This window comes from Drosophila obscura, unplaced genomic scaffold (assembly GCF_018151105.1).
Source record: "Drosophila obscura isolate BZ-5 IFL unplaced genomic scaffold, ASM1815110v1 contig_97, whole genome shotgun sequence".
NCBI classification, from domain to species: domain Eukaryota; kingdom Metazoa; phylum Arthropoda; class Insecta; order Diptera; family Drosophilidae; genus Drosophila; species Drosophila obscura.
In genome coordinates this window covers 358,441-372,957 of record NW_024542891.1, presented here as the reverse complement: position 1 = coordinate 372,957, position 14,517 = coordinate 358,441, and the positions used below count along the sequence as shown (strand labels likewise).

General features: G+C 45.0%; 1 protein-coding gene across 1 annotated transcript in view; it reads left to right on the top strand.

The window, feature by feature from the left end:
* Nucleotides 1-14,517, top strand: part of LOC111071648 (homeobox protein cut) — a 74,832-nt gene that overhangs the window by 38,790 nt on the left and 21,525 nt on the right. The window contains exon 2 of the mRNA XM_041596171.1: nucleotides 2,791-4,113. Coding sequence (XP_041452105.1) covers nucleotides 2,791-4,113 — 1,323 coding nt within the window. The remainder of the gene's footprint in view (nucleotides 1-2,790; nucleotides 4,114-14,517) is intronic.

Here is a 14,517-nt window from a genome sequence, read left to right as displayed (position 1 = left end):
TTGTGTGTGCGTGTGTGTGTGTGTGTGTGTGTGCCGCTCCTTTGAAGTGGCAACCAGGCCAAAAAATATTAAATGAAACCCAACAAAAAATGCTCCAGGAGTGGACGCTAAAAGGGTGCTCAATACGGGGAAAGCCTTTACTGCCATAAGCTGACCACACACACGAGGCATGGGTCATGGGGCATGGAGCACGAGAGCCATTGAAGTGAGCCCCAAAATACAAAAAAATACAAAAAAAGAACGGAACGCAACGGTTTGGTTCGGTTCGGTTCGGTTTGAGCCAAAGCCACCCGCATTTTAGTTAATTAACTCATTTGGTTGGCCGTACTGACTGCTAAGCCGAACGGACCTCTCGAATTCGGGGCACACAAAGGAGAGCTCCTGCCTCCTGCAAACCTTTCACCAAAGTTTCCATTAATTGATTTGCCAAAAAAAAAAAAACAGAGATAAAGAGAAACGAGTGGCTCCCAGACAAGAGAGCGAACTATTTTCCAAGAGACGGAATGTCCAGAACAAGTGTTGGCATTCCCACGGGGATTGCATTTCATTTGAGGCCAGGGCCAGGGCTTGGGCCAGGGCCCAGGACCGACCCGCAGTTTGAGAGTCGTCGCCTCAACCACGCAGTTGGACAGCCATTGATCGATTCCTCTACGGGCAAAAAGTCAACCCAAAAGAAATGTGAAAAAGTATCCTTCGCTTCGTCGTAGTCATCATCAGCCATTATGAAAACAATTTTCAAGCTTAAGCAGCTCATGGAATGGCAACAAACAAACAAGCCCAGAACTGCTACAACCACCGGGAAGGAAACCCCATGCCCATGCCCATGCCCATGCCCATGCCCAACCACAGGCACATTCACAGGCCCAGGGCCCGGGTGTCCTGTCTCTTCCCAGTCTGCTGTCTGTTGTCTGGGTTCTCGAATGTCTGGCATTTGAAAGGACACGAAAATGCAGCAGCTTCCATGAGAGGCAACCGCTTGTGTCTGTTGTTTGTACTTAAGAGCTTTTAAATATCATAAATATATATTTGCACTCCGCAGAGAATCACTCCCACCCACAGCCCACCGACATAATGATGATGACGATGACAAATACATGCCTGGAAGGGCATAAGAAAAATGATTTGCTTTTCCCAGGGATATTGTCATTAAGCGATAGGACAAAACCCCCTTCCCAGCCACCCACCGCCACAAGTGCATCGATTGTTTGGGTGGGAGCGCTGAGCAGGGTTTTTTTTTTTAATTTTGCTTAACTCTAGGATCAATATCCTCAAATATGCACACAACATGCATGTTGTTTTCGCGATTCTCGTGTATTCTCTTTGGCAGCTTTCGCTTGTGCGTCTCGAGCATCAACATGGAAGCGATGGGTGCAGCTGGGCGCGAAGAAGTCTAAGAAAATATTGGGCGTAGAATTCTACGTTTCTAGCTTAGAAATAGCCCTTAAAAGGCAGTCAAGAATCGGCATTAGATTTCCTCTTCCAACTCTAACTGCAAAACGATTACAGGGAATGGGGAATGGGAATGACTATCCTTACAGCCCCAGTCCCAAAAATAGTGAGGTCCTTACACCCTTTTCTATGTAACGACTTCCTGCTTAACTTCTTCATCGATATGGAATAGAACTTGTGCCCAAAGAACCGCTGTGGCAGTGCCAGTGCCAGTAGCAGTGCCAGAGTTGCAAGAGACAGCATTTTGTGGCGGGATGGGCTGCCATCGACTAATTTCCAAAGTTCTTTATTGCCTGCAACGCCCTGTTAGACCCCAAAAACTGTCCCTACCCCGCCGCTCGCCCATCCTATGTTGGTTTGTTTTTTGTTAGCTTCCGGTATTTATACAAATAAAATTGCACAAAAACCCCAACCTAACCCCAACTCCAGGGCCCATTCGAATGTGGGGTATGTGGGGCCCAACAGCAACAACAAGTACAAATCAACATGAAAATCGAAGCCAAAGAGCCGTAAAAGTCATTGCCATTTGTGGGGCTTAGATTCTGGCTTTGGGGTCTGCCCTGCCCAGCCCTGGAGGAAGCCTTAAAACTTGTCGGGTATGGTGTGGTGGGAGGGAGGGGGAGGGGAGGGTCCTGGAATCCCAGACTAATTTGCCAAAAAAGTTTACACCGCATATTTTTGTAACCTTCCTCCCTCCCTCTTTCTTTTCAACTGTGATTTTTTTTTTTTTTTTTTTTAATTTTCGATTGCTTCTGCGAGTATCCTTGATGGCAAAGGATTTCCTTCCCTTTCCCCGTGAATCTTTAATGCCAATGGTACCCCTCCTCCCCTCCTTCCCTTGCCGCATTGAAGGTCAGGTCTCCTGTTCTAATGTTCAAGTTCCAAAGGCTTATCGATACGAAGCGATAAACTATAAATTTGTTGCTTCTCTTGGTCCTGTTTTCTGGAGCTCCTGTTTCTGTTTCTGTTCCTTCCGCTTTTCCTAGTCCTCCTGTTTTCTGGAGCTCCTGCTGCTTGTTTTTTGGGTTGCTAATGCAGACGGCATTACCCATGGAATGTTTTTTAAGCCTCCCTTCCGTCTGAGTCCTTGGAGTGTGTATGTTTGTGTTGTGTGTGTGTCCTTTTTTTTTTTGCCACTTTTTGGGGCTTGAAACAAAAGTTTTTGCAACGTATTAATTTGGCTAAATTTAACCCGTAATGACTTTAAAAGTAAAATTAATGAGGGTCGATAGTTGTACGTACGGTGAAACTTTTTGCCCAATCGTTTCGTGCAACAACATATGTGTGGCAGCTCCATAACTAATCTCCGCATCCCCTCTCCCCCCTCTCTGTTCTTTGCAGCGCGCTACCCTTGCCGAGAAGGAAGTGAACACACTCAAGGAGCAACTGTCCACCAGCAATACGGATCCCGCCAGCGGCAGCATCCACAGCGACAGCGACAACCACAACCACAACACAGGAGCAGCAGCAGGCGGAGGAGCAGCAGCAGCAGAAGGGGAAGCAGGAGTGCAGGAGATCGACGATTCGGATCTGGAACTGGCCAGCGGTGGCGGAGGATCTGGATCTGGACATCAACTGAATAGCTCCATTGTTGCAGCGGCCATCACGCTGCAGCAGAACGGCGGCAATCTGCTGGCCAACACCAATACGCCGTCGCCCTCGCCGCCGTTGCTCAGCGCCGAGCAGCAGCAACAGTTGCAGAGCAGTCTGCAGCAGAACGGTGGTGGTGTCGGCGGCGCCTGCCTCAATCCGAAGCTCTTCTTTAATCACGCCCAGCAAATGATGATGGAAGCGGCGGCAGCTGCCGCAGCAGCAGCGGCGGCGGCGGCTGTCCAACAGCAGCAGCAGCATCAGCATTCGCCCCTGCATTCGCCAGCAGCAGAGGCAGCAGCCGCAGCGGCGGCTGTGGGACCCACAGATCATCAAACAGTGGCCGAGGCCACTGCAACCACCACCCACACAGCCACCACCACCAGCAGCAGCAGCAACACCACCAATAGCAGCGGCAGCAGAAGCCGTGGCAGCCTCCACCACAACGAGGACGAGGAGCAGGACGACGAAGACGATGAGGACGATGAGGAGGAGAACGCCTCCATGCAGTCGAATGCAGCGCATTTGGACGATGATGACGATGACATGGAGCTGGAGCCCCATCAGTCCCTGGAGGCCATCGAGTCTGCGGCAAGAACTGAACCACACCAACAACAACAGCAGCAGCAGCAGCGTCAGAGGCATGTGGCTGGCGATGCAGGAGATCTGGAGGAGGCGTCTGCTGTAGCGGCTGTTGCGTCTGCCACCGATCCAGATTCAGATCCAGTTGCAGATGATATGGAAGCTAGTTTAAATGTTAGCAATAATCACAATACCGATAGCAATAATAGTTGTAGTCGAAAGAACAGCAGCAACAACAGCGTCGGCACTGGTGTGGCACTGCGTGATAGCAATGATGATATGGATGATCCACATGTGGCCACATCGGTTCATAGTGCCGAGGATGATGACTGTACCAATAACAATACCAATACCAGCAACAACAACAACAACAAAAACAATGGGGGAAGCAGCAACAACAACAACAACGAGAAGCGCAAGAAGCGCAACAACAAAACAAACAGCAACAGCAACAATCAGCCCGCTGTACAAATAGCTGCCAAAGACAAAGAGGTAAGCTATAGTCCCCTAAATTATATTAAGTCCCATATTTATATTATTGGCAAGTTGTCAGTCCTCTGGCATCTTCTTTCTGCTGAGTTTTCATCTCAAACCTAAATGACAGCAAGACGAAGCTTCGTTTCACGCAGAGATCCCAACCGAGGGGTAATACTGCATGACGCGCGACACGTTAAATGACAAAAAAGATATTTTATTGAAAGATTTGAAAGATTTTAACAAGCTGAAGTCCATGAAGTGGCTTTAAGATCTAGGTTAGGCTTTCATATGATAAAAGATATATATTTGACTTAGGAATGACGCATTGTGGGCTTATAAACCTGTTCCAGTTCCACTGTTCCAAATTGATGCACTGTTTAAAGTGCCCATAAGTGAAAGGATGCCTTCATTTTGAGGGAAACGATGCGACTTCATCCTACTATACTGGAACCACATTCAACCCCAGGGATCTGCCTGAAACTGCAGCCATAATCCTTCCTCTGGCATGGCTATACCATGGAACCCCCTCCCCGCTCCGCTCACAGAGCGAATTTAAGTGACTTTTTAATTTAATAAACTAGAGGTCCGTCTGTGCCATGCAACCACCCCCGCTCCATCATCATCCGCCTCCGCCTCCTCCACCCACTGCAGACAATTACCCAGCGCAATGAAATGTAAAACCGTTAAGATTAGACAAACGTTGCCGCCCACAGCTGGAAAATTCCTGAAGGGAAAAGGATGCAAAAATGAAGAAGTGTAAAAGGGGGGGGGGATAAAGGGAAAGAAATTCCAACCGCAGACGACGACGCACGACTGACCCTCTCTCTCCCCTTTCCATTTCTCTTTCCATTGGCCTTGCTCCCCCTCTGACCAGCCAACACGCACAATTGAGAAAACACTTGCACAAATAAGCAAACACCCCCTTCAGGGAAACCAGGCCCCCTCCCCCACCCATCCCTTTGGGTGGAACACTTTTCTTGTAATTTTCTAGCCAAACAGTAAAAATGTTGCCCCCCAAAACAGAAACAGAAACAGAGAAACAGAAACCGAAACTGAAACCCAAACACAAAAAAGAAAAACAAAAAAAAACCAAAATACAAGGCAAACAAATGAGCGACAGAGAAACAGAGGACAGGAAGAGAGAGAGAGAGAGAGAAAAGTAACGGGACTTTTGACTTCTTCTTTACACGCCCAAGAACAAGCAGAAGAGAGCAGAGAAGGAGCAACAAAAAAAAGAGAGTAGGAAAAGGAAGGAAAAAAAAACAAGGGGCAAAAATACAGCCAGTCCGTGTGGATCTGGGAGTCAAAAACCAACAAACAAAAAAAAGGCAAAAAAAAGAAAAGTTAAAACGAAACTTTTTCACAGGGTTTAAGAGACGGATGGTGGCTATAGAGGGGGTTCCAGAGTGGATAGGATAGGGTAGGACATGGACAAGAAAAACGGACGACGAAGGACGAAGGACCAGTGACAATAGAAGGAGTGGGTTGGGTGTAAAGTGATATCATTAAAATATTGACAAGACAATTTTTACGCCTACAAATTTGTTGAATGCCTTTGTTTACACTGTCGGAAAGAGTGGAGGGGGAGAAGGAGAGACAGCAAGTGAGTGCAACAGAGAACGAGAGGGAAAAGCAGCGGCAAAGAGTGTTAGATGGATGGACCCCCAAGGGATGCCATAAGAATGGGTGTTGGGTGCACGAACAGAATGTTCAGAATGAGGGGTATCAATGGCAGCTCAGAAAAATCACCTTCCATAAGCGGACACCTTTGTATTTCTGCCCGCAACCGTGGACATTCTATCCAGCCATGGGCATTCCATGCAACTCTGGACATTCCCTGATGCTACTTTCAGTGCAGCCTTTTTTTAGCTTTAACCAAGAAGATACCACTCCAAAATGAAACCATCTCATAACAGCTCTTCCCTACCCCGGATGCACCCATTCCCTTTGCAAAACTCCAACCCCTAGCAGCCGCCCGCCCCGACAGAGTTTCCTTCTAATTTCTCTAATGCAAAACGTGTGGCATCCCGTTTCGGCGCGTTGCACTTGCCACACCGCATTGAATGATTGCTTATCGCCTTGAAAGAGCAACAACCCACATCCTCGCCGTGCTGCACCCCCCAAAGAAAGCTTCGACTTGAAGTGTTTTGTGTGGCTTTTTGTGTGCGGATTTGAAGGAGGATTTGAGGGAAGAGCTGAACTGAAGGAGGATGCATTTCAGCATCAATCATTATCATTTGCCATTAAATGCAGCAGCAGCAGGCAGCAGCTTCCATTAGCAACCCCTAGGTGTTGTTTGCTGCAACACAAATTAGAAGAAGAAAAAGAAGAAGCCCAAAGTCGAGTCGAAAGCCTCCAAAGACGAGCAGCAGCACAGCAGAGCATTTCTTTAATGTTTTATCACTTCACTTGGCCAGACACCCAAAAACCCAACCCCCACTCGTGACGCGGCTTTTGCTTTTAGCCTGCGTTTTGTTTGCGTTTTATGCGCGTTTTCTTATTTGAAATCCATTAAAAGCTATTTTTGCCGCTCTGTCGCTGGCTCCTGCTGCCTGCCTGCCTGCCTGCCTGCCTGCCTACCCGCCAGCCTGCCTGCCTGCCTGCTGGTGGGCCCAAGCTCATTAGTTTGATTACTGGCGCCCCGACCCCAACCCCTGGCAGTGCCACCGCCACTGCCACCTCTGGCATCCATCCCCTCGCCCTCGCCCTAGGCCTAGTCCTAGGTCCAATCCCCACCCAAACCACACCAGCAGCAACATTCACTCCCTCATTCACATGCAGGCTGTGATAAATGCACTCGCCTGACAACTAAATCACTTATGTGAGTGCATCAGCGGGTGTACGAGTGTGAGTGCATCCATGAGTGTTTGTCTGTCTATAAGCAACAGATTCAGATTCAGATTTATCTGTTACACATGTTCATAAATATGCGACAATATTTTCTGTGTCCTCGAGCGTCCAAAAAAGATGATCGACAGGAATGAGATGCTGCGGAGGAGAGGCGGCAGCAGAGCGGTGAGGTGCAGTGCAGTGATGTGCTTTGCTTTGCTTTTCTTTGCTGTGCGGCTGGCGTTGGCTGCCACAGAAATTATGTTAAATGGAATTGCAACAGTTGTTTGTTGTTAGAGTCACTAGAGTGCCACACTGCCACACCACCACCACCCCCCCCGGTTCGCTTTGGGGTTCCCATCTGGCCGGATCCCCAGTCTGCAGTCTCTGCTATAGACGGGGATCTCTCTGGTCTGGTCTGGCTTCTGGCTTCTCCGTTTGTTTTGGCTATGAGGCATGTGTTTATTTTTTCGCAGAAGTGCATTTTTATAGACAAAGTGCTCGCCTCCATTTGGCCAGGGCTAAAATTAAGCATCGCAAAAACATACACAAACAAAAAAATTAAACGCTTAAAAAAGCAGAACAACAAATTAGCAAAATAGCAAAACTTCCGCTTCGATTTGTGGGCTAATATATATATTATATGTATCTGGACTTGGTTTCCCCAGAAACTCCAATGACACGTTCGTGGGCCAAAAAAAAAAATACAAAAATAAAAAAACAAGATTGTTTTTATCACGCGGCAAACAAAAAACAAGCAACAAAATACGGAACCGCACACAAAAAAAACAAAAAAAAAAAGAAGAAAACTAGAGAAGGGAAACAGAGTAGAAAAAATGTATATGTATATTAAACATTTTGCAACCGCAGTTTCGATTTCCGTTTCTTTTTGTTCTTTTTTGTTTGTTTGTTATCTGCATATATGTACATATGTATTTATAGAAATTCTTTATCGACACATATTTTCAACATGTACGTATTTATTTTATGCACTAAATGAAAAAAAAAAATAACAACAGAAAAAAAGCCACCAACGAAATCAATTTTTTATGTTTCTGTTTTGTGGTTAGGATTTTTGTTGTTTATCCTAACACTACACCCAATGAAAACAACACACACTGATATACATAGTGAGATATATGTATGTATGTCATTCATATCCGATTAGCATTGAAAAAACCACAGCACACACATCCATCAAGTGGAGAGTCAGTCAGGCACATTCCTTCCTTTCATTGATAAGTCCAGAAAGCCCTGGGAAACGATTTTTAGCAAGTGGACAGTACTGACCAGTGCATAGATCTGCTTAGAGTCTCAATTTATTGTAACTTCTTGCGCAAAAGAATCTCTTGGACAAGTGGACAACACTCTGGGACAGAGTAGTGCCCACCCCATCGGTCGATCGGGCGATAAGCATCGCGAGGGTCGAGCACACACTTCCCGTCCCGTCCCGTCCCGCATCTCACACACAGATCTACCCCCACCACCGACATGGGTCCAGCGGACCAGCATAATTTTTCGACCCCTCCTTTACGCTCTACAGATAGATAGATAATCGTAATCATAATAATAATAGAAATATGAATAATTTCTCATGCACAAAATTCGATTTTGTGCTTATCATCGCGTGACGGCGGCGACGACTCCTCCATCGGAATATTCGTTTTGATTCGTTTCGATTCGATACCAATGATGAGCAGCTATCAAAATTAATATAACACGCATTGATGGATGGTTTTTGCCTCAACTAATTAGACTAGAATTTAAATAGAATTGATCTCTCGCACATATGTACATATTTATGTATGTATGGTATGGTAGATACGCGAGGAGAATGCATAAGTGAGTGTACTTGTACTTAAAAGATAGTTATTATTAACTCAGCTAATCTACGTCAGAGGCAAAACCCCACAGCAGGAATTTTTGGAAGACCGCAGCAACAGGCAGTTGGGCGTTGGCGTAAGGGGGAGTTTCTTCCGTACGTGTCACGGTTTTCGTTGACAGATCTGAATATTTGGACACACGCTCCATGCCCGACATGCCGAAAGACAATGGACCAAAGACAACAACATACACTCGGAGGGAGAATGAAATTTTATTTTTAAATGCAAATCAAGCGGAAAATCCATCAAATGTCTAAGGTCTAAAATTAAACCCACTCAAACAAACAGAGCCAAAAACCAGATCAGGTCTCTTTTTTTATTTTTTGCTGTTTGTTTCATACAGCAACTGTTAAAACATCTCATCGATCCGATCCCTATGCCTGTCTGAGAATTTCTCACTGGCTCTCTTTTATTGAGTTCTCTCTCTCTCTCTCTAGTCATAATCTTTGATTAGAAACCAAGGCAAGAGGCAAGGCCCACCAAATTATTTTAGGTTTCTATTAATTTAAATCTCATTATGATTAACCGCAAAAATAGAATAGATTTCATATTTTGATTCTCATATTTTTGTTGTTGTTTGTTGTTGTATGACTATGGTGGGTTTTTATTGTTTTTGTTTTTGTTTGTTTGCTGCTTGTTGAATGTCCGGAACTTGAATTGAAATTGAAATGAAGCCGAACCGAACCGAAATTATTGGCGATTATTCGAATTTAGTATGATTTTTTCCAATCGAAGCAAAAGTTCAATTTAATTTTTACTGTCTGGGGCTGTCTGTCGGATGTGCGGTTGTTTGCTGCCAAAATGAAGCGGGTAAGCCATGTTGCATGTTTAAGGGATATTTTGTTTTAAGTGGGGGGTACAGCCTGATTGACTTGTCCATCGAATCACTGATTCATTCCGCCCTACCGCCCCACCGCCCACTCCCCATTATCCCCAAAAGAGTAGCATTTTCTTGTCATTAGTTTCAATTCAAAGAGCAAATACATCATCAGTATGAATATAGCTCGTAATGTGTGTGTGTGCGCAAATACAAATAGAGGGAATACTGGAATACACAATTGCAATTATTCAATTCAAATCAATCAGCATACAGATACAGATACACACTTTTGCAGATAGATTACTGGAGACATTGAGCTTAGTTTAGGACTGGACTCGGGACTCTCTCTCTATCTCTCTCTCTCTCTCCTCCGGGGACTGTATGTCTATCTATCTTTCTGTCTGTCTGTCTGGCGTTGCCTGCAATGATTTCTGTTTTTTACATTCGCCTACTATTTTGTTGTTGTTGTATTTGTATTTGTATTTGCTTGCTGCCTGTCACAGCAATTTCTGATTAAAGGGGGAAAAAAAAACCAGTCATTATCATATTGTACAATACACAGTACAGTATAGTACCCCCCTCTCTGTATCGCCCATCTTTCTTCCCTCTCTCTCTCTCTCTCTCTTTCCGTGTGTATGTGTGTGTGTGCCCCACAAGTCAACAGCCCCCTGCCTCGTGGCCAGCTGCTGTTTTTTTTTTTTGACCAATTGCGGATAAATTCAATTTATTTATCGCATATGGATTCTGATCAGAGAAAGACAGAGCGAGAGAGCGACTGTAGATTACACTCTATATAGAGTGCCCTCTCTTTCTCCATGTACATTCGTCTGTGCCACTATCTAGCTCTCTTTCTGTTGAATGATTACTGCTGCTACTGCTGCTGCTGCTGCTGCTCTAGTGGATGGGATGCTGCTCCTCTCTCTCTCTCTGGCATTTGTGTTTTGAAAATGTGGGTAAATGTGTGATTTTGATTTTTTTAAATTGATTATTTCCTTATTTTCGTTTGCGGTCTCTGCCTCCCCTGCCGCCGCCGCTTGCCACTCTGTTGCCATTGTGTTGCGTGAGTTAGTTCAGTAGTCAATTTGAATTACGAGTATTTTCTGGTGCCATTGTCGCTCAGTGGACATCAGCGGATCAGCAATTGCTGATTGAGGCTGAATTGAAAAACTTTCCCCACGACAAGAAAGAAAAAGAAGAAAAAAAAAACAATCCTATGCCCCATGACACGGCACAACAGAGGCAGAGGCAGTAGTAGCTACTGACTGCTTAAAAATCCATTTGCCACCTCATAAATGTGCAACAAGAAATATGGATAAACATGAGTTTTGGCTGAGCACTGGGGGGGGGGCTTGGGGCGACTCCTATCTAATTAGAGGCCATTAAATCCCTGACAACCAGAGAAATGCAATTGGCAAAAAGTTCAAATTGGAAAACCCCCCCCCCGTATGGGGCATACGCCTGATTTATGGCCAACAAATAAGCAACAAACAGCCAAGCAGCACCTGGGGGAGGAAGGGGTGGGAGTGGACCTGCCTGCCTGCCTGCTAAATGAATAATCTACCAAGTCTTTGGGCCCCAAAATCTCATGTAGCCATCAATTTCCCTTAAATATATGTACATGCATATGTACATGCATGGCTGTATGTATGTATATGTAGGTGGAAATCTGTGAAAATTGTCAATTTCGATTTCATCTTGTGGCACCTCCGGACACTGAGGACTTCGTGACTCCGTGTCTCGGACTTCCAAGTCAATTACAGGCATGAGCGGAAATTCGAAAAATTTCAATTAGAAGAAGGAGAAGACATCTTCCAACAGACTGTCAATAAATCAAATTTAATTTTATACATTTTTATTTATATAGATATATATTTTTTTTTTATTAATTTACCATTAAATTGAGTTTGCAGATACTCCTACTCGCATACCCCGTATTCCCCGCGCACAGTCATGGCTAAAAGTATCTGCTGCTGTTGCTTGGCTGTTGCTATTTGATTAGCTTTTGTTTCGCTTTTCTTTTTGTGCGCGTTGTTTGCCCAACCTTCAGCCTTCCAGCCAGCATCGTGTGTTTGTACGTGTGACAGAGACGACCACAATCTCGTGATAAAGAATTTTGTACATCTTCCTTCCTTTCTATTTTTTTTTTGTTTTTTGTTTTTTGCTGTAAGATTTTGCTCAGATTAAGATTGGGGAAGAGCAATTACTTAGACAATTGATTTCAAATTAAAAAAGAGAGAGAGAGAGAGAGCGAGGGAGGAGATAGCCAAACGCTCATAAAAAAAAAACAGACTCGTAGAAAATGAGGAAAATATGTCATTATTGACGCCCTAAGGTCCTGCATTTAAGTTTCGGCCATCAAACGCAGGTCTTCAGACACCTCCCATCCCCACACCCGCCCCGCACCACCCCAAATTGAACAATTAAAAAAGGCTAAGGCATAAAAATCGTTCAATTTGGGGGGAACTGGAGATGATGTTGGAAATGGGCGGTGCAGGGTGGGGCCCTAAATGCCTTGACTTTAATTAGTTTGCTATGCTGTCGCTTCAATTTTGATGCAAGCTAACCGCGGACGTTGCCATCGTCATCAACCGCATCCTCCAGCCGCTGAGAAATCTCCAACTCAACGCAAATTAAGCGTCGTCAAAATAATTGCCGTTTGCTCGGTCAAAATGCGACCAGACCACCACAAAATGACAGTGGGGCGCATCGAACGTTAAGCGATTGAATGTTCTACCTTTGATTGATCATTTTATCAATGATTTATCTATCGATTTTAATATCGATTTTTGTGCCTTAAACATTAGTTATCTTATTTGTATGTATTGTAATAGATCCGAAATAATTTATTGCTCTTTACCTTCCGATTTGTTTATCCTTATCGATAGCTTATAAAAACCCGTCGATAGTTCTGTGCTTGACCCACTGTCCATTCCATTTCATACCATCCTTACCCTATTCCATTCCATCATTCCATTCCGTTTCCTGCTCGCCTTCCGAAGTACCAGCTCCAACCAGGCGGGCAATTAAAATAAGCTTTTGCCATATCTATGTATTTTTTTCCGACTTCTTTTTTCGGATGGTGGCTGGAGGTTGGCGGAGCAGCAGGGGAACGTGGCTGTGGGTTTTTGCATTTCCAGCGGCATTTTCCGCCCGCTTAATAGAAATGAAATTGTCATCAAATGAAGATTGAGCTTACAGCCCGAGACGCAGTCGAGTTAATCGATGCACAGACACAGCGATGACGATGACGATGGCGATGAGGGGCCAAATTCAATTAGAAGTTGACGCTGATGTTCAAATCAAATTAGAGTCCCCCCTCCCCTTTCCAACAGTCCTTCCTGTGTGCGGCTTTTCTTGTTGGTGTGGGTTCAGTACAGAATTTCTGTTGCTATTTGCTTGGCGGCTTTCATACAGAGACATCGATATGGGGAGGGCCTTCATTCTGTTTGCTCCGAGTTGCAGCTGTCGTCGGTGACTTTGTGCCCCCAGACCCCACTGCTTAAGTAGCTTTATGTGTTGCAGTTGCAGACACCTGCTTAACCCACCAATGAATCCGCACAACATTTCAGCAATACAAAAATACCAAAAAAAAAAAAGAACTCGCGAAAAAAAAGGACAACTGCAAGCGGAAGGAAGTTGAAACCATTAGAAACTGACAAACCCACGAAATGGTTGGAGGTTGGAGCATATTAAGGTGTTGTGCGGCACTCTCTCTTTTGTCTGCCGCACTGTCTCTGTGCCGCTGCCACTGCCACTGCCACTGTCCAACTTTCAACATGATGTGGCATATACCATCCCGAAACCCGAACATCCGTTCATATTTTTATATCCCCGAAAATACTAAACCCCCAAACAAGAGCAGAAAACAAAAACAAAAAAACAAATGCCACACAAAAGGCACACAACAATGACAGACCTGTAGCCGAAGGACGAGGACGACCAAGGACCAGGATCAGAACGGTACTGCTCTGCCTCTGCCTTACGAATGTTTGCTCGAGAGATGTTGATTGGCATTACGTGGATGGGGATCCAGGGGACCAGGATCCACAGTCCAGGGTCCATGTCTGCTCTGCTCTGCTGTGCAGTTGGAGTTGAAGCCCAGGATGTCAAGGAGGATGCGGGCACACACAAGAGCAATGCTCCGTGCTCATAAATTATTGTCTAGACTATTATTTTAACGTTTTTTGATTATGAAAGCACTCCCACCCAAGCCCCCACTCCTCAGTCCGTTCTCCCCTTTCCCTTCCTCCTCCTTAACCCTTGTCCGCAATATATAAAATAAAAATCGGTGTGTTATAACCTTTTTCTTTTTTTTTTTGTATATATCCTATTCCTGTTCCTGTGCTTTTTGCGTGTGTAGATATCATATCAATAAGCAAAAGGATTAGACATGTGACTGGGCTCCGAATACATCCCTCCATCCCACCCCCTCTCCACGCTCCGCAGGGGGGCACAACCCACTCAAGGGCCAACATTTTTTGGGTCGTCGTCGTCGTGGACGTCGTTGAGTGCTTATCGACAAAAAAACAAAAAAAAACAAAAAAAACCAGCCAAAAATTGAAACAAAATTTTGATATTTTTTTGGGGCAATATGAATAAAAGTCAAGTTCACATAGTAGAGCCGTGGAAGGGGCAGGGACAGCCAGACAATTATTAAGCAAAAGTTTAACGAATTAGAAACAAAAGTAAGCGAGTGAGTGGGTGGTGGCAGGGTGAATGGGTGGACGCTTTGATTAAAAATATACGCAAATGTGCCGTCATTCATGTATGATGGAAGGATGGATGAAAGGAAGAAAGGAACGATGGCGAGTGTTGGTAGGAAAAGAAGAAGCCCCCACTTAAGGGTTAAAGCGCAAAGCAACGGGCCGCCCATTCCCACGCGTTCCA